The following is a 20,783-nucleotide window of genomic DNA, read 5'->3' as shown; positions in this document are numbered from 1 at the left end:
ATTCCTGCATAATTTTTCTGCTGGGCAGTGTGTGGCTTTTGGGGCTGTTCTGGTTTCTTCAATTCTGTCCTTTTTGACTCTGCCAATGACTGTTGGTTTCTGGCCTCAATCACCCTTCATCAGTTGCTATGTCACTGGCTTTCTCTTCGGCCTTTTGTGGGTTCGTTTCCTTGGTACCTTCCTCCACCGTTGCCAGACGTTTATACAGACACATCAGCTCTGGGTTGGTAGTACTTCATGACCAGCACTCACTAGGCTGACCAGCGTCATTGGTCGGTTCCATTCCATTCCGTTGGGTGCACAGTACAGTACAGTAATTACTAAAGTGTAATTATTATGGTGTAGTTACAGGATGAGAGCTAAACTCGTGTCCTGTCTTCCCAGTACTCTTTGTCATATAACACCTTGAAACTACTGATGGTTTTGGTCACCACCATCTTCTCACTTAACTTGTTCCAACTTGTTCCAACCATCTTCAACTCTGTCTGCAAAAGTGAACTTTCTAATGTTTTTTGTCATCTTTGTTTCCTCTGTTTAAACCTGTGTCCACTTGTTCTTAAGGTTGCAGTTTTCAAAAATTCTTCTTTGTCAGTTTTATTGATTCCTATTACTATCATGTACATAGTGATTATATCACCTCTTTTTCTTCTACCTTCTATCTGTCGTGTAGTTAATACCGCTTTCATTTCTTTGTAGCTCTTATTTTTCAGTTCTGGAATCCATTTAGCTGTATGTCTTTGCATCTTTCCTAGCTCAGTGATGTGCTGCTTGAGATTTATGGGCACCATACAGCTGCTTCATATTTTTATTTTGATCTCATGAAGGTCATGAATAATTTCTTTAATATTTCACCATTCATGTATTAAAAAAAAAAGACTCCAGTTAAAAAGTGTAGTTGTGTGTAATTTATTTTTGCCTATTCCACATTCCATAATGTGGCATTTATTCATATTAACTAAAGTTTGCTAAATGTTGCACCATACACTCATTTTGTGCAGGTCTTCTTGAAGGGCATGACAATCATCGAAGTTTCTTATCTTCCCTAGCAGCATGGCATCATTGGCAAACATATTCATATAATTCTGTATTCCTTCTGATAGGTCATTTTTATAGACAGTGAACATGTGCTAGAACTGAACCCTGTTCTGAACCCTCCACTGGTAACACCTCTCCTGTCTTATACATTGCCTCTGATTACTGCCCTCATTTTTCAGTCACTTAAAAAAAATCAATGTCGGTAGTCTCCCTGTCACTTTTCCAGCATGTTCCAGTTACCAGAACAACCTCTTATGTGGAACTCTGCCAGAGGCCTCTTTTTTTTTTTTTTTTTTTTTTTTTTATATATGTCCAGATAAATGTAGTTAACCCAATTATATCTTTCCTGTAAAATCTCTGTGGCTGTGCAGAGGTTTGCAGTTATGTGGCATTCTCTGTCGAGGAGTCAGATTTCTCTAGGGGCTCTGTTTCTGTTATATTCAGCCTGTTCCCGAGTGGTTCATTTGAACTGGGGTGGAATTGGGAGATTCAGTCTGTTGCCCTTTGGAGGTGGATGCTGCAGAGCTGGTCTCCTGGATTTTCAGAGTTTGGTTCTCCATGATGTTCATGTGCAGGGAGAGTCCAACATTCATGTGGACAGTCTGCTTTTACATGGGACATAATGTCTGCACTTTCTATGGGCGTAATATTCTTATAGTAGAATCCAGCATATTATTAAAACAATAAAATATTCTATTGAAAGCAAATGCACAGTGAAATCATAATACTGTAGTGTTATATTTGAGGAAATCTTGGAGCAGACCTTTGGAATCAAACTAGCATCCTGGTCATGGTTTAGTTTAGTGTTGTCCTTGGGTTTGATGTGTATCTGGGGCAACCCAGGATGGTTCAGTTCTGCCATCCTGCTCTGAAGTCTTTCTCAGATATATCACATTACTGTGATTTCATTGTGTATTTGATGGGAGCATTTGGTGGAGAACTTGGTTACTTGCACCAAAGTATATGTGGGTTACATGTGACCTGCATATACTTCAGGTTACATGTGTTCCACATACACTTTCAGGTTGTGTAACTTCTTAGTATATCGTGTTCCGTGGATTAAAGCACTCAGTCTGGGATAACCCAGGATGCTGGTTCGTTCTTACCTTCCTGCTCCTAAGATTTTCTAGGCAAACCAAAAATTTTAAAATCTGACCTGAAAATCCAGATTTTTCACATTTATTTTTAGCATTTTTACCCTATTAATGGTTCCAGGGTTTTTTGTACCTGTCATGCAGCACATTTACCTGCATCTCCAATAATATGCACACATAAGTATCTAGCCCCATTGTGTTGTCCAGGATTTAGTAGTTGGTGTTCCTACGTCAATTCTTCAAGCTTTCCTATTTTTACTGTTAACAGCTCTGATGTAGAAGGAGTGTAGGATGTAACAGTGACAAGGTTGTGTAAAATCATGATGATAGTTCAATATGGGTGCTGTTTTTAGAGATTATAAGTATAAGTTATTTTAGGAATGAGTGGAAAATATCAAACTGTGTATACTTGAAAGAAATGTTAGATAGTTGCACATTTTGTTCAATATGTTAATATGATAGTGAAATTAATCTAAATTAAAGTAAATACAAAAAATATGTGAATGGAGAGAAATTGTAATCTGTTGGTGAATCATAATACCCGAGATGAGTTATTGATTAAAAGTGAAGGTGCACCAGTGAATGATTCCATGAAGGAATGACTATCCACCTTTATATACATGTATGGGCCATGATTGTGAAAATTTCAAAGTTTGCCCAGTCCAGATGGATAATCTAAAGTTAATGTTTTAGAAGGATATAATGGGGTATGTTTATTTTTATGAGTTTGGAGTTTTGAATGATGACTGGTAATTTGGGGTAATTGGAGTAATATTAATTTTCTGGGAGAGAACTCTTATCAACATCAAGAGGCTACTTATCACTGTTCAACATGCTTCCCTCAACATGCTGGCCGACCCCTCATAATGTTCAAGAGAGAGAACTTGACAGACACCTCCAAAAGATACCTGATCAACCAGGCTGTGATTCATACATCAGCCTGCGAGGTTCAACAGTCTGGTTGACCAGTCCAGCAACCAGGCCGCGGGGATGTTCAGCCCAAAAATAATCGCAAGGTAACCGCAAGGTACAAGATAGGAGAATAGGAGGAGTGTGCCATGGTGATGTGGTCATCTTGACCAGTTGGATGAATATAAGTACCATATTATTGTGAATTATTTTCAGTTATTTGTAAATTTATTAATATTTTTCCTTGTTTTAGATGCCCTGTCATCAAATGGCATGAATGCTGACAATGCTGATCCATTTGGCGAATTCCTGGCAGCACCCGCTAGTCAGGCCAGTGCCACTACGGGAATACCCAGTATAGCTGCTGCTATTCCTCCCATCACAAGTGACTCGACAAAGGCAGATGAAGAAAATTTCTTCAACCAAAAATTACCAGAGGGTGGGTCGGATAAATTGACCAAAGACTCCATTCTGGCTTTATATGGCCAAAGTCCTGCACAGCCCTCAGCCAACAACCATGTATGGTGTTCCTAGCAGTGTATATATGGGAGGGCCAACACCTAGCCAACCTATGGTGACAGCCCCACATGGAATGCAAAATGGAGGCATTTTGCCACAACCACAACAGAATGTGATGTTTATGGCTCAGGTATGTCAGTGAATGGTTGAGATATTTTGTGTTGTTAAGAGATATATTTTTCTGGGGGAAGCCCCTTCGGCTCCCCGGAGCTTATCCAGGCTGATATGTTAATTGTCAGACTTTGGCATCAGTCCTGTGTATGGAGTTCTGTGGGCCTACCGAGGACCACGAGTCAGAACCTGGCCCCCTCAGAGAGGCATGGGGAGCAATGGCCTATAGAAACCCCCGTGTGGTTGGAAGCATTCTATGTCTGCCATCGACCGGGTCAGGCATCCAGAAAGGTAAGCATCCCAAAACAAACCCTTATTCTGGTTAAGTTTGCTACCAAATGTCGAACAAGTGGATAGAACTCCCCCAAAAAGAAACGAGCATGACATCGCCGCGCCGCTGTCTGCACAACTCCCCCCTCCCCAGGAGGGGGGAAGGGGGAGCCCCAGACCCCTCACGCTGGCTATCCACCCGTTGGTTCTAAGGCTGATGCTAGAGGCGGAGGTCGTGTGCTCTGGCTCCAGTGGCCTTTCAGCACTGTGCTTCGGGTGTGGTGGCTGTCTTCCAGGGGTGCGAGAGCTAGGAGTTATTCTACAGTACTCAGGCTGCATGTGCCTAGAGTTACCTTCCCTAGGTGCTCTGTATGTACTGCCCTTGGGGCTTGGGGTTGCCTTCCAGAAGTTCCTTGGGTCCTGCCTCTGCTGGGCTGTTTTAACAGTTTGTTTTTTTGGCCGCCCTTTGGGTGCTTTGGTGTTTTGTCTCCCTTGTTTATCTTAGGGTAAGAGGCAACTTGCACTGGTATGGGGCACAGGGTGCTGCCCAGCTTGTTTTCACTATTCAAAGCGGCCGGCTCTGTTCCTTGGGGTACATTGTCCTCTTGTGGGGTTTTGTTTTTATTTTTGCCTTGTAGGGAAGTCTGCTTTATTTGCCCCTTTGTGCCTGATCTGCGCATGGTTCTTCTGGTGGTTCCCCCTGCTAGGTCCCCGTGAGTGTACACGTCCCTGGGGTTCAGCTTTAGACAGTTGTTTGGTAGTTTTGGGGCGCCGGTTAGCAGTATCCTGCCTGGGATTCCCTGAGCGTGTGTACCGTCTCAGGACCCTGGGAAACCCCACGAGGGCACGCGGGTCCAATGGATGTGTCCGTGGAGTCCCCACTCGCTTTGTGCAAGTTTGAGGGTTGCTCTGTCCCCTTGTTTCAGGGAGACTGTTTTTGCCTCTGTCACGCTGCCTGTTGGGTCGGTGACACTTTCGACCCCGAGTCCTGTGAGTTTTGTTGCTTGCTTTCTTTTGACTCAGTTTACCCAGCCTAATGATGATCTTTTACGGGTACTGGCAGTGCAGGCGTTGCATGTGCGCTTTAGGTTGTTGCAACACACACGGTTGATTGCTCACCTGGATGCCCCGAGGCTGCCCCGTTTTGTTTATAGGGACCCGGACTTGGGAGTGGGGGTCGCTTCAACCTTGGTTTAGTCCGCACCCCCTCGTCTTCCTGCTGTGGTGCGTCCTGGTCCCCATCCCCTCCCTGCTTCCGGCCCCGAAGTGTCTGAGGGTTTAGGAGTCGGGGCAAGGATCAGTTGGTTCTGAGACTCTGGCAGTTTCAGGTGATGCCTCTTCCAGTGTGGCGACTGAGGCATTCGAGTCCGATCCCACAGCCACTGCCTCCGGGTCTGACCAGTGGGCTCCCTTCCGTTCGGCTTACGCGGCTGCACCGGCTTATTCTTTTGAAGCCGGTGCGTTGAGGGATGACTCAGCCCCGGGTCCCTTGGAGGTGGATCTTGGGGCTGGGGAGAGGCTGACTTCGGGGCCTTTGGCCCCACTGGACCCTGCCTGGGTTTTTCTACCCTCTGAGCGGGGCTTGCCGTTACAAGGAGTAGGCTTCTCTTAATCCCCCTCTGCGTACGAGTTGGATTTGGTGTCTGCCCCTCCCTGGGTTCGGTTCAGTGTTTCCCCGGGTGCATCGGTTCCGTCCTTCCGGAGGTTTTCGGCTTACCGCATCCTACCGTCTTCGGTGCGGGTGGCCCTTGTAGCTTAATTCCTGCGCAACTTGGATTATGCTTCACTTATGGATCCGTCTTCGTTCAGGTTTGGGTCTTCATTTCCTTTCTGGGTCCGTTACGAGGTTCTGGAGTCGTCCTGGCTGGCAGACTGTCCTGTGTTTGCCTTGGAGGCTTGGCATTCCTTCTGTCGTACCCGCTCGCTTGCGTGGTGTGAGGCTTTGACAGTGGTTCAGGTTTTCCTGAGGGGCAATCTTGAGCACCTCAATGAGTGTTTGTTTGCCCCGGCCCTTCCTGGGGCAGAATGTTGGCGTTCTGCAGCTCCATGTGCAGGTTCTCTCCCTTTCAGTGACGCAGGTTGCCGAGGACTTGTGCTCCCGTGGCCTTTTGGCTTCGGCCTTGCGTTTCTTTTCTCTCCTGGAGCTGTCTTCGGACTGGCTTGCTGAGGATGTGGGGATACTTGGGTCCGTTCCTAGGTCCAATGCCATGGGCTTGGCGGCTCGCTCGTTGGCTGCCTTGTTGAAGCTTTTTGCGCCGATCTTGCGGGAGGCGGTTTCCCTGTATTATGCTTGCCTCCTCTCTGGAATCTGCCTGGGTCCTGGTTCTTAGGATGTCTTCACCTTTTTGTCCTCTGCTTTTTTGAGGATTCGGCCGTGGCACAGTATATACAGGCTGCTTAGGCTAATTGTCGTCCTATGTCTGACTTGTTGGTTCTCCGGGGTCCTGGGGGGGGGGGTCATGCCATGGCTCGGAGTTCTGCTCGTCGTGGTAGGCCACTGATGCCAGGTTTGGGTTCAATCCCGCCTTCATCTGGTCGGCGCGATGTTCGCTCTGTGCGGGGTTCTGGGTCGTAAGGGCCACCGGCCCTTTCGCGGTTTGCCCCATTGACGGGGTAATAGGGGGGGGAGGCTGGCGCTGTTCGCTCATGCCTGGTCCCACAATTTGTGGGTGTTTTGGGTCGTTTCTTTCGGCCTGCGGTGGCGTTGGGTGGCCCCACCTTCGGAGGGTTTGGGGCAGGCCTCTTTCCCTGCACTGTCCGGTCGTCTTGGAGTGGGTGCGCTTGGGCATGGTCGAAACGACGACGTCCGTCAGATGAGTTTCCCGTCTGTTCCCAGTACCGAAACGGGACTGTGCGGACCTGAGGTTCATTCTGGACTTCTCCCATCTGAACCCCTGGGTTCATTGCCCCTCTTTTCGGATGGCTACGCTGTCCCAGGTTCAGCTCTTGTTGGCGCCGGGCTCTTGGATGGTGTCCCTGGACCTTCAGGATGCTTATTGGCACGTTCCGATTCACCTGGGGTTCAGGGACTGGCTCGGTTTTGTCGAGAGGCGTCAGGGTTACCGCTTTCATTGTATCCCGTTCGGGTTAAACTGGCACCTCGCGTGTTCACGCGCCTTACCCGGGTTGTTGTGGCCCGTCTGCGTCTTTTAGTTGTTCTGTTGTTGGCCTTCCTCGATGACTGACTGGTTTGGGCTCCCAGCCGGTCCTCTTGTCTGCTAGCCGGGGATTTGGTTCTTTCCCAGCTCGCCAGGTTCGGGTTCTTGGTGAATTGCAGGAAGTCCCAGTTGGTTCCCTCCCAGGTTCAGACCTGGTTGGGTCTTGTGTGCGACTCTCGGACCACTTCCTTGTCTCTTCCTCCGGAGTCTCTCCTGCGGCTGCGGTCCAGCATGCGTCTGTTTCTGGGGGGCTCCCAGGTCACCCGGCGGTTGCTCGAGGGTCTGTGCAGGAGCCTGAACTTCACGATGATGGTTTACCCGCCGGGTCGGGTTTGACTTCGTCGGCTGTTCTGGTTTCTTCCAGGACATCCCTTCTGCCTCTCTCGCGATCGCTGGGTTCAGACCCCAGGGGCCTTGCGTTGGCTGCTGTGTTGCCGGCTTCCTCTTCGGGTTTTTCGGGGTTCAGTGCCTTGATGCCGGCCTGAGCCCTCGTTTGATGTGTTCACGGACGCGTCGTCTCTCTTCTGGGGCTTTGTGACCAGTGCTCACCAGACCGGCCAGGGACGGTGGGGTCTGTCGGGCCCACAGCACGGTGCGGGAGTTTGCGGCAGTGTGGTTTGCACTGCAGAGGGTTTGGGTCGCCCGCGGATCGACGATCCGGCTCCATTCGGACTGCTTCCCAGTGGTTCATTGCCTGAACTGGGGGGGTTCAATGTGGTCCTTGGACCAGATTCACGAAGCAGTTATGCAAGTACTTACGAACGTGTACATCTTTCCTCAATCTTTGATGGCTTTGGTTACATTTATTAAACAGTTTACAAGCATGAAAACTTGCCAATCAACTGTTATTGTTATAAACAGCCTCCTGGTACTCCGGAGCTCATTAACTGTTAAATAATTGTAAACAAAGCCGCCAAAGATTGAGAAAAGATATGCAAACACTTATGAATCTGTATGTCTTTTCTCAATCTTTGGCGGCTTTGTGTACAATTATTAAACAGTTAATGAGCTCCGAAGCACCAGAAGGCTGATTATAACAATAACAACAGTTGATTGGCAAGTTTTCATGCTTGTAAACTGTTTAATAAATGTAACCATAGCCATCAAAGATTAAGGAAAGATGTACACGTTTGTAAGTACTTGCGTAACTTCGTGAATCTAGCCCCTTGGCTCTTTGGCGCTGGTTGCTTCATTGGTTGATTCATCTGCTGAGTTCTTAGGGTTTCGCTCTCCTGGCTGTTCACGTGCAGGGAGTGTCCAACGGCCTGTCTCGTTTCGTTCCGCTTTCCACAGATTAGACGGTCGACACCGACTCCTTCCTTTGGCTTTGCCGGACGTTCGGGCGCCCTGAGGTGGACCTCTTCGCGTCGGCATGGTCGAGGCGTCTTCCCATATATGTGGCGCCCTTCTCTGACTGTGAGGCCGTCGGGGTTGATGCCTTTCGGGAGGACTGGTCGAGGTGGGGGGTTGCTGTACCTCTTTCTCCCGGTTCAGCTGTTGCTCCAGGTCCTGACTCGCTTGGAGACTTAGCAGGGGAGAGTTGTTCTCTTGGCCCCCATGGTTTCAGGCGCTGCTTGCTTGATGTCCGAACCCGGAGGTTTTTCGCGGCTCCGCCTATTTCTGCAGATTGGACCGGTGTGTCACATGGCTGGTTTGATCTTCTCTTCAAGTCTTCGCGTATGGTATTTTTGACTCGGGGTTTATCATCACTATGGTGATCAGCTCATCTGCGGGCTTCCTCTAGGTGGCAGTATGAAGTTTCCTGGCGGTCCTTCCATTTCTTTCTGCATCTTTGTCGGTGTGTTTCGCTGTCTGCAAGGGCTGTGTGTTCTTTCTCTCTTGGTTGTTCCAGGACCATCATCTTATTGCTGACACTGTCGCCTCGTATCGTGCGGCGCTGGCGGAGCCACTTCAGCTTGCTTTTGGTAATGATGTTACGTCTGCGCCGTTTCGCAAGCTGTCTCGTGTGTTGTTTCACCTCCAGCCTGCTCATGCGCCGCCAGAGCCGTCCTGGTCATTGGACAAGGTGCTCTTCTTTTTCTTTCTTCTTCTTCTCGGTGTGTTGTGGCCCCTTTGGTTCAGGATTGCTTCTCGGAGGCTCTCTTTCTGTTGGCATTGGCTTCTGGGGGTCGGGTTGGTGAGCTTCTTGCTCTCGTCCGGCGCAGGGGTTTCTGCTCTTTCGGGCGTGGCGATCAGTTTGTCCGTCTGCAGCCGTCTCCATCTTTTCTGGCGAAGAATGAGACTGCTGCTTTCCGGTGGGGTCGTTGGGTTGATGATGGTCGATGGTTGATGATGATGGTTGGGTTGGTCAGGCCGGGGGTGCATCATGTTTTGTGTCTGGTTGCGGCCCTTCGCCGTTATTTGTGTGCCACGGCTTCTGTGTCCGGGGGACACGCTTTGAGTTGATCCAGTTTCCCTTCGTCCCTGTTGGTGGGTGCGGGTCTCCCAGGTCGTCCGCAGGATTGTTAAGGTTAGCCAGCCTGCGGTCTATCCCCAGGCTCATGATGTTCACAAGTTTACTGCTCTTGCTGCCATGTTTGGCAATATGTCCTGGGCTGACATTCGGGCTTGGGGTCGAACAGGGTCTTGGCTGCTCGGTATCTTGTGAACGTACCTGAGCCTAGTCGGGCCTGTGTCACTTTAGGTCGGCGGTTGCAGCCAGCTGTCTCAATTTCGACTTGAGGAGTGAGCAGCGACCGCCTCCCGGGTAAGACCCTATTTTTTCCTCTGTGTGTAGTTAGCTCTGGGGAGCCAAAGGGGCTCCCCCCTAGAAAACCAGCGTTGAATGTAATGAAACGCTATTTTCTGGGTGAGGCCCGGACCCGAACCACAAGAGGTAGAGACTTTTTACTTGAAATTTTGGGCTTCCTGGAGGCTAATTAACAATGTCAAAAGATAAATAACAATTTCAGAATTTTTTTCTTGCACACTATGGGGGGATGTCAGCATTAAACAGGTGCTCCATTTAAGAGTTAAATAGGGGATTGCAGATATGGAAAAGAATAATATGTAGTGTATGTTATGATTCTTCTTTTCCAGGCTGGCATTCCTTCAGGAGCAGGAGTTCCTAATCCCTTCTTTGCCAATGGGATGCCCCAGGGTCTGCCCACATCTATACAGCTTTCTGCAGCTAACCCATTTGCTCAGGTAATGGTTTTTGCTTTAATGCTTTTCTTATTTTCCTGGAAAACTTGATGGAATTACAGTGCTGTCAAAGCTTGTTTATCCTGATTATATGGGAAGGACCCCTGACCAAATAAGTCAAGAGACATCTGAATAGGCAGAATTCCTACCAGGGAAGTCCAAAACTGATCATATTCTCAATTTTGTTATACCACAACCATCATAATTCAAATTTCAACACATTATAAATCCCAAATAAGATTTATAACAGAAGCTTCAGCTTACCTTGTAAGTTTGTCTTCTTTGGTTGGTCTTGAAATGTGTAGTTCTTGAAAATTTACATAACCTGATCTCTGGTCATCCACATTTCTGTTTGGATATGGCAAAGATTTGCCAGAAAATTATCTGGGCGCAATTTTGGCAGGAAAACCAAAATATTCGGTTCAGCGGGCTTCGGAGCTCAGTATATGACAAGGTCATCAAAATGTATTATTAAAAAAAAGAAAGTCGAGTAAAGGGCCTAAAAAATATTAATAGTGTCGCATGAAATGTTTAATGCACAAAATGAAAATCAAGCAGGACCAATGGGAATAACTCTGAACTAGTCAAGAGGGCCTAATGTGAAGCAAAGGATCATAGTGAAGAGGCGTCATGCTGGAGAAGAGTGAAAAGAAAGGTTCCACAGGGCTCCCTCCTAGGACTTACTTGTTCCCTAAGTTATTGCTATACCTCCCATGGTGCACAGAAGCGTGTTCCTTGGTGGAATTCAGACCGTGCTTAGGATGTACAGTATGCATCCTGGAAAAGACACCTGGATCTTTCTCTCTCATTTGGAGGGGTAAGTGCAGTAGTTTGTAGGACCATCTGTATTGCTAAGTGTGAGAGTTGGAGATCGCGTGTCTCCACCATTACTGTTGATGCCATTCTCCATCATATCTGGAAAACAATCCAATTTTTTCCAGACATGTTGCATGTCCATCAACATCTGTTCATTGTTGCAAACCCACTATTGGTCATAAATCAACCAGGTTTACACTTTTCACCCATTAGCTCTGGTGCTTATTTTCCTATTTCTTTCCTCACTAGTAATGTGAAACTAGACTTCTTGAATCTCGCCCCTTGGACGTTCACGCTCGTCCTGGCTTACCCTATAATAATTTATTCACCCTTTCTGAACTCCAGGCTGCCTTGTCTGCAATTTTATGGCCACGGGCTTGGACGTTATTCACTCTTGAGTTGTTCTGTCATCTCCTTGCATTCCTTGCTGTCTTTGCTGCATATTTATAATCTTATTTAGGGTTGACCAAGGTTGACTTCTGTCCCCAAAGAGTGGCTTGAGGTAGTTGTTCTTCCCATTAGAAAAACTGGTACTTGAGGGACTTCTAATGATTTTTATCCCATTTCCTGACAAGTTGTCTGCAAAATCTTTGAGTGTATGATTAATATATGTCTTATGTTTCTTGGAACATCATTGCTACATCTTTCCCTCCTAATTTGGTTTTGTACTTGCATACTGCCTTTGCTGCAAATTCCTTCACTGTTGCAGTTCTTTTTGACTCGGCAAAGGCTAATGGCATCACCTGGAGATAAAATATTTTAGCCCAACTTTTGGCCTTCGTGACACACTCCCAATTTTTCTTCAAAACTTCCTCTCTCGGCGTTCATTTGAAATGAGAGTTGGTGCTGCCTTTTTTTTTATAACAGTATGAAGGTGTTTCCCAAGGTAGTATTCTGAGCATTACTCTCTTTCTAGTTGCCCTCAACCATCTCTTTATCCACAGGCATTTTCTTGGCCCTTTGTGTTGATGATCTTGCTCTCTGCTGTCGTGGTAATGACTCCTCTTCCCTCCAATGCCAGCTCCAGCTCATGATCGATAATGTCATCCTGGGCCGGCCAATCACTGCTTCAAGTTCACTATGACTAAGACTTGTGTTATGACTTCTACTTGGAGGCATGTCATTCCTTGCCCACCAGTGTCACTCTGGTAATCCTCCTTATGTACAGGGATTATCCTAACTCTTGGGGTTGATCTGTGATGCTCATTTATCGCTCACCTCAAAGTTGAATATTCAATTAAGGCCCTCGCTTTAAAATCTTGTCATACTTCCTGGAGAGTTGATATGTACGTACACACTATTTGCATTCCTTCTTTGTTCTGTCTGAATTTGATTATAACAGACCCACACATTCCTTTGCCTCTCTCTTGACCCCTTCATCGTCTTGATGCTCTGCACCATTCTGAATTAAGCCTCAACTCTGGTGGCGTTCATTCGTCCCCTGCCCAGGACTTTTATGTTGAAACTGACGTCCTATCTTTAGAGAATCGGTGTTATCATTACTGCCTTCACTTCCTCATATGGTTCTGCAACAGCCCCACTCACTCTTGTGCAGTGCTTTGACCACTGCTGCTCAGGAGGTACAGTATCTGTTTCCTCTCACTGCCTTCCTTCTCCTGCATGGGTGGCTTATTTGCAAGATTCCTCTCGGTTCACATTGTCAATATCACTCATTGTGTTGTTCCTACTTTGCCCCTAAGGAGGGTCCAACTTTGTGAAATTTTGCAAGATTTTGACCCACATGGTGAAGGCTTATACTCCCTCTACTGTTCTGAAAAGCGTTTTCCTTTAACATATCTCTCATGCTCGATTGCTCCATTCACAGTTGGATCTAAGTCTGCAGATGGTGTTGGCCCCTCTATTGTTTTTCCACTCATACTATATGTGCTGCATCCTCCCTAAGACTAGCATTTTCACAGGGAACTTTATGCAATTTTATATGCTCTTCTTCAGCTGCTTTCTCTGCGTCAGCATTCCCTTGTCATTGTGGTAGAGTCTCAGTGCTCTCATGGTTCTTAGTCTTTTAAACCTATGCATCCTGTGGTGATCATAGTCAAATGCTGTCTCATGCAGATATATGGATATAAAAGTCAAATTTTGCTGGGGTTCCCAGCTATGTTGGAGTTACAAATGAACTTACAGGTTTTTGCACAATCACCATGGAGGCCATTTATGCTTGCATTATTTCCCAGAAAGGGACACCTTATTTGGACTTCTATCCAGTCATTCATTTTGCAATCTCTGACCATTGGCAGGGTTGTTGGGCTGGCATTACAGGTAATTAACTGCATGGTCTTGAAAGTTATATTTCCCTTTGGCCTTCCTCCTATCACTTTAATGGTGATGGGGAAACGGCTTTGGCTAAGTTGCATGTCAGTCAAATCTGCTTAACTTATGGCAACTTAATGGAACATCGTCCTGTCTCCTTTTTGTCTAAACGCTGCATTGTCACACTTAGTTGTGCACCACTTTGTAGAATGTCCCAATTTTTGGGGTACTTTCCTAATGTCCATAGAGGTAATTTCTCTCTCGGTACAAACCTTGGTGAATCCTATACTTTTGATATAGTTTGCCTTGTGTTCTTTTATTCTCGTATTGGCATCTTGAGTGATATTTAGTGCCTTTTTTGAATGTCCAACAACAGATGACTTTTTCTAAGTAGTCTTCTAGGCTTGGCACCTTCTTCGATAATTAATTACTCCTGAGGTATGTAAATGGCCTACCAGAGGGAGTGAGCTCATACATGTAACTGTTTACAGATGAGGCAAAGCTGATGAAAAGAATAAGAACTGGGAAGACTGTAGTGTGTGTGTGCCTTCACAAATTATTAGATTTCAACCTCAAGAAACGAGGAGTAAAGGAAGGAAGACCATATGGAATAAGCCACTTCTGTAATTGGAAGGAGAAAAAGACTTGGGAATGGATATAATTCCTTCACTAAGACCAGAGGCACACAACCATTACTACATCAGCAGCACATAGATAATGCCAAACATGACTGGCATTTTATAATCTAAACAAGAAGTCTGTAGAGACAAACCTATATCACGTGTGTGAGTAGTAGAATAGCAACAGCATGGAATCCACACCTTGTGAGACACAAAGCTATCTTCAATTTCACTTGAATACACTCACTCCACCATTCTTACTATCATCCATTTGTTTAAACTTCTCAGAAAATCTCTGGATTCTCACCTCAGTTTTGCTGTTTATCAACTTTTGCCTTACACATCTTGCATAGTAAGTACAATCATTTATTTTTACTGTATTTTCAGATGCAGTCCCAAATGGCAGGTCTCAACATAGGTGGCCAGCCTCCAGTAATGGGACAGGTGCAAAACTTAGGAGTGACAACAATGGTGGGAGGGATGAGCGTTGGCAGCATCCCTACCGTTCCCATCGGTGGCAGCATGCAACAGCTGATGCCTGGTGCAGTCAGCGGTGGCACCCTTGGGACCGGTAACACCACACTAGCCACTAAACTGTGGCAATAACTGTAATGTTACTTAGGAAAGTGTCTTGATCACCTTAGCCTAATGTTGTGGTGCTACACTTGAATTTTTGTTGTTGGTTAGGCATTGTAGCAGGTGAGTGATAGGCAGAGTTGGGACCAGAAAGGGTTATAGATTAGTGCAGTGCCAGTCAACCCCACCAGAATTAAGCTGCAGCATTCTAATATTTGATGCATGTTGGGTGAGTGGTGCTGTTCTGTATGGTAACTAATTCACTTTGAGTTTTGTTACCATTTATGTTAAGTCTCCCAAAACAGAATCTTGTAGTCTCCTTCCCTTTTATCCATTTTGATAAGGTTCACTTGCACACTGTGACCCATTGGTAAGATAGAGTATTACACAGAATAGTGTGATTTCACACTAGAAAGAGAGTATGTTAGTTTGTTGCTAATAAATCTTTTGCAATGTATTTGAATGGGGGATCTTTTTTTTTATATAATGTTTGTGATGCTGATGGGAGGATTATATGAATCGTGTGTATATGCAAGCTGGCCAGTCTAATGTCTAATTCAGTATTTAGAATTGTATAATTTAATACAAAATCAGAGTTTGTCACCAGTTAATATATTGTCCATAATTTATTTTTCAACTATGTTAATATCTTTTTAAGAGACTGAAATAGGGAGACAGAATATTCATATTTTCCCATCTTTGTTGTAATATTGTGCATCTGCAGGTCTTCAGTTCAGTCTGAAGACCTGCACAGAAACACACTTCATCCTGCTAAATAAAATTAATTGAAAGTGATAATTCAAAATGGATAAAAGGATGAAGCATTATATATCACAAATATTTTCAAGGATGCTTGGATCAAGTCATCTCTCTGGATATTCCCTATAGATTATGAAGCCTTAAGGAGGAATTAGATGAGAGGGACATTTTGTATTGTTAACAGTATTTCATGATTAGAATTCACTTTTTCTCCCACATACAATATGTTAAGGAAATTCACTCCATGCATTCTCCATGCTCCCTCCAAATAGTGGATTATAACAGGGTATTATATATTTTGTCCCTTATGTTTCCACTCGGGATTCACAGTTGATTGTTCGTACGGTTTTGTTGGTGCAATGAAAGTTGGTATCATTGTTTTGTTTCGTGTATACTTGTTTTTAGCTTAGTTACTTTGTTGTTCTCCAGATACAAAAGGTCTCTCGGTTTGTCAGATGTATATTCTTAGCTTGATTTTTGCCCAGTGATATGTTTGAGACTGGACACTTGTAAATACCTGTATTGTAATAGCAATAAGCATATGAAACTTGTGGAAAGTATAGGGAAAGTGTGGTTCTTAGTTCACTAAGCAATATATGAAGTTCAGCCATTATTATTTTTAGCTGTAAAATATCATTACCTGCATGCATAAAATATATAATATATAAACATTGTACAGTATATATTTTGTGTATTTCATTGTGCTTTAGAGAGCATGGAAAATTGTATGAAAATTCACGGGTTGCATAGATGTGTTGGCAGATAGGTAAATTATTTTGTATCGCAGTGTGCCTGGCGGTATAGTTTGGAAAGTGCATGGATCTTGCATATAATGCTTCAATGTGTAATGTTTCCAGATCTGTTTAATTGCATGGGTATTTTGAATAATATTTTGCACCCATTCCTGCAGTTCTATTAAAATATAAATCTCTGGTACAAAAGAATTGAAGTAAATTCTAGTCATGTGATAAAAAGTCATGAGTTGAACTGATAGAAGATTAATTTAAATGTTAAAAGACAAAAATGATAGTTTAAGCACTAACTCAAATCGGGTTGTAAGGTTCACACTGTAGATTGGAGTATAGAATATTATTAATGTTTGAACTTTTACCCAGATTGCTCATATATTTGTTTAGTAAATTGATTAACATTATAAAAATACTCAAAAAGTCTTTTCTTGAAACTGAGCATTTGTAAACACATTACTCATGTATACGCTCTGATTAAAGCTCGTTGCAACTCACCAATTGATCGTCACTTTAACCAATATTTTTGGCGCTTGCTCTTTCTTATATTTCCATTCTTTCACATTTACAAGGAAAGTTGACTAACATTTTAGTGGAACAGCAGAGACACTTAAGCATTTTGGTACCTTTATACAAGTATTTATACATTATGTATGCATATGTATGGTATATCAGGGCTCAAAATTTTTATGTATGCATATGTATATTAAAGCTTGACTTTTTTTTTTATGGTGAACTTTTTACTCACATGAAACTTTTTACCATGTCTTTACTTATTTTTTTTTGCCATATTCAATAAAAATTTAGATGCAAAACAAATATTGTTACCTTTGTGTATTATTTACTTGTTCTGTATCTGTCTTTTCTGAAAAGACCCCTCAGTAGCTCCCTGAGCTAACTCACAGCAAGCAGAGGAAGCTGGAATTTACAAAAAATGCAGCTAGAGCTTTCGTGTAGGAGAAGACAAAGGCATGGGGTTGAAGGGTGCCAGATGCTTTTTTTTTTCTTCTTCTTCTTTTCTTCTAGGGATATTCAAGCACGGGCCCTAAGCCTCTGGCTGGCCCACTAAATGTTGATTGTTTCTGTTTTACTTAGGCTGAGTATGAGTATTTATAACTCGTATGGTTGCTTCAGTAAGATTTTGCTCCATGTGTTTAACAACTACTGCTCTGTTGAATTTAAGTTGAAATCTTAATGGGTTTGTAACTCTGCACTGTGTATGCTGAACAGCAACAAAAATGCAGCAAAGTGGAGGGACACTCCAGATGTGGTTGTGGCTCCCTATAGATGAGGGTAGGATTAGGAACTCCAGTACATTTCCCTAAGGCTTGGCTGGATCAGCATTTAGCTCAGAAAGCTACTAGAGGCCCCTCCAGAAATTTGCTTCATTACAATAGGTGGTCGATTTTTAGATTAATATTAGCAAGAAAATGCATTGAATGATAAGTCGGTTCCAAAGCAAGCTTCAAAAGCTTTAATCCTTAATAGCATTTATCCCTAGATAAACTTGGTTCAGTGAATTAAATGTTATTTGTAAAATGGCAAAACCTAGGAGCTCCAGATGTGTTGTGCAAAGCATTTTTTATAAATTTGTACCAGCTATTACCAACAGTAAATAATACAATAACAATAATACTTAGGTTTGCGCACACAATTTACATAGACTGATTTTGAAACTTTAATATTTTCTCGTATGTCATTCAATGTGTAACTAAATTTCAAATTTGGCCAGTCATGTGAATATAAAATGGAAGCTAGCTTGATCTTGCAGTGTCATGTCACTGTAAATATTGCAGAAGTGTATGAGTGGATTTGTCAAGCCTTTGTGTGTGTGTGTGTGTTTGTATTTGTGCTATATACTGTACTTTATATAATGTATATAATTTGTAAATATATATATATTATATATAATATATATTTTATATAATATATATATATGTAATATATAATATATATATATGTAATATATATTATTTATAGTATATATTTAAATATAAATATTGAGAGCAAATCTAGTTTAAACTATCTGTTAACAATGTAAACTATAAATCTACTAGTGGCTTTGTGATAGAAATTTAATTTTGTTAATTTCTCTGAACTTGACATTGTTTATGCTTTCCCTAGTTTTTCTTCGCTTCCTGAACTCCCATTTTTAATTTATTCTATTTTCTTTATACTGTGTATATGAACAAAGTTACTATAAATAATTGCCGACATACTTAATGACCCTTAAATGATAAATATTTATACTAAAATGAATTTTTTGAGGTTAACAAGATCGTTACTGGTATAGCTCATATTCATTAAACCATTGCTTCAGTAGGTAAATAAAAAATGGCTTCAAATTTTATCTGCTATGGGGAGAAATTTTCCACTACATTACCTGAATTTTAAAAACTTGGTAGTTTGCTGTAGTATATAATGCACTATAAATTAACCCATTTTAGATTTTCATAATATTACAAATATAAATTTTAATCATTACACGTTTTATAGCAGTGGAAATAGCGGTAGTTAACAAAAATGTTGGGCAGAAAAATTATTAAGGCTACCAAGAAAATCTATAATGGATCAGTGAATGCTCCATTGCTCCATTTCAGACTTCAGCACTAAGGCCTTGTTCCAGTATTTTCCTTACAAAGATTTAATTTTTTGGAGAGTGATCTAAATATTTTCTTGGTATTGTGCTCCAAAAAAGTTGGTTAGCGAGTTCAGTTATTTCCGGAAGTGAAGCAGCATTAGCTGTGAGACTAAACAATTGAACTACAGTACATTCCTTGAGGGTCATGTAAATTTTAATAATGCCTAACGATGTGATGATAAATATATCGTGTGGAAGAAGGCAACTGGTTACTTCAACACCTGTGCTTCGTCTGGCAAGCTTGGCTAATACCTTTCGCCTATTGCATAATTTTCCCGCGTTGCAGTCCTTTTGCATTCTTGCTTATTTCTCCGCTGAACTTTTCTGCATGAAGTACAAGCCGTACTTAATAAGGTTACAGTATGTGAGAAGAATCAGTTGGTGGATCTTTAATGTTACATTAAAGTAAACTCAGTGTTTTGCTGCCATGAAAGTAATATGTATTTCCAAACAAATCTTAATTTAAAAAATCTTATTCTCCTTACTTCCTGTATCAAAAGTACATATAATTTTTAACATCAGTAGTGTTAAAATACACTGAGCTGTTTGAAACATTCATTATCATTTCTAATTAGGTTCAATTTATTAATAGACTATTACCTGCCATGGTGTGAAGGTTAATTTAAATAAAATTGATAGGAAATGTAATTAGATTTTATTCGTACAATATACTGTATTGTACAAGGTTGAGAACTCTGTGTTCATTGTTATATTTTTGGATAATTCAAGGAATAAACCATTTGGTACTTCTCTAGTATTCTATTAATATGTCTTTAGTTCATGAACATTTTGCATTATTGTTTAGTTATTATTTTCAAGAATATTGCTAAATACTGTAAGACTTTTGCTCCACTAGGAAGTGTTCCATTAATTGCTCTGTTTCTTGTGCATTTTTTCATGAGCTGTTAAAAATCACTGATCTTCATATTTGCTATAACAGAAAACTTATTTTATACCAAAGATTTCACAAGGTGAATAATAAACTGTAAAGAGCAGTTATATTGTGTACATATCCATAGGTTCAAAGTGATTATTATATACCAGTATAAGGACTTTCAAAGAGTGTTATGAGCATATATGTAGTTGGGTTGAATGCTATGAAAGTATATGTTAGTAGTAGTGTGTGGCGAGTCAATGATGTAATGAGGTGCTTAATATTCATGTAAGCATATGCCAGGGATGTGTGATGTCATCTTGCGTGTTAGAAATATATGTGAATGGTGTCACAAGGAGTCATTGTAAGTGTTAGAAAAAGGTGTAAACTCTAGTGACTGGGCCTAAGTAATTACTTAAGTGTAGTTACAGGATGAGATCTATGCTCGTGGTGTCCATCTTCCCAGCACTTTGTCGTATAACAAAACTACTGACAATTTTGGCCTCCACCACCACCACCTCACTTAGCTTGTTCCAACCGTCTACCACTCTGCAAAAGAAAACCTTCTAATGTTTTTTTGGCATCTTTGTTTCCTTAGCTTGAATCTGTGTCCTCTTGTTCAGGAATTCCTCTCTTATCAATTTGGTCGATTCCTGTTAGTATTTTGTAAGTGGTGATCATATCACCTCTTTCCTCTATCTTCTAGTTTTGGCATGTTAAACGCCTCTACGTAGTCTCATTGTAACTCTTGTTTCTCAGTTCCAAAAGTCATTTTGTAGCATGCCTTTGCACCTTTTCCAGTTTCTTTGTGCTGCTTCAGAGTTGAGCACCATACAACTGCTGCATATTCCAATTTTGGTTACCTTGAGAGGGTTCCAGGGCTTAGCATCCCCTGCGGCCTGGTCCTCGACCAGGCCTCCTCATTGCTGGACTAGTCAACCAGGCTGTTGGATGCGGCTGTTCACAGCTTCATGTAGGAGTCACAGCCTGGTTGATCAGGTATCCTTTGGAGGTGCTTATCAAGTTCTCTCTTGAACACTTTGAGGGGTCGGCCAGTTATGCCCCTTATGTGTAGTGGAAGTGTGTTGAACAGTCTCGGGCCTCTGATGTTGATAGAGTTCTCTCTCAGAATACCTGTTGCACCTCTGCTTTTCAACGGGGGTATTCTGCACATCCTGCCATGCCTTCTGGTCTCATGTGGTGTTATTTCTGTGTGCAGGTTTGGAACCAGCCCCTCTTCTAT

At 42.9% G+C, this 20,783-nt stretch overlaps 1 protein-coding gene across 1 annotated transcript in view; it reads left to right on the top strand.

The window, feature by feature from the left end:
* The window catches only part of LOC123746411 (stromal membrane-associated protein 1), a 29,812-nt gene extending 10,151 nt beyond the window's left edge, over window positions 1-19,661 (top strand). The window contains 4 exon segments of the mRNA XM_045728039.2: window positions 3,292-3,539; window positions 3,541-3,687; window positions 10,136-10,243; window positions 14,332-19,661. Of these exon segments, the coding sequence (XP_045583995.2) occupies window positions 3,292-3,539; window positions 3,541-3,687; window positions 10,136-10,243; window positions 14,332-14,550 (722 nt within the window). The 3' untranslated portion in view covers window positions 14,551-19,661.
* Window positions 19,662-20,783: the final 1,122 nt, after the last annotated feature.

This window comes from Procambarus clarkii, chromosome 1 (assembly GCF_040958095.1).
Source record: "Procambarus clarkii isolate CNS0578487 chromosome 1, FALCON_Pclarkii_2.0, whole genome shotgun sequence".
NCBI lineage: Eukaryota > Metazoa > Arthropoda > Malacostraca > Decapoda > Cambaridae > Procambarus > Procambarus clarkii.
Note: the sequence above shows the minus strand (reverse complement) of the source record. Positions and strands in the feature narration are given on the sequence as shown.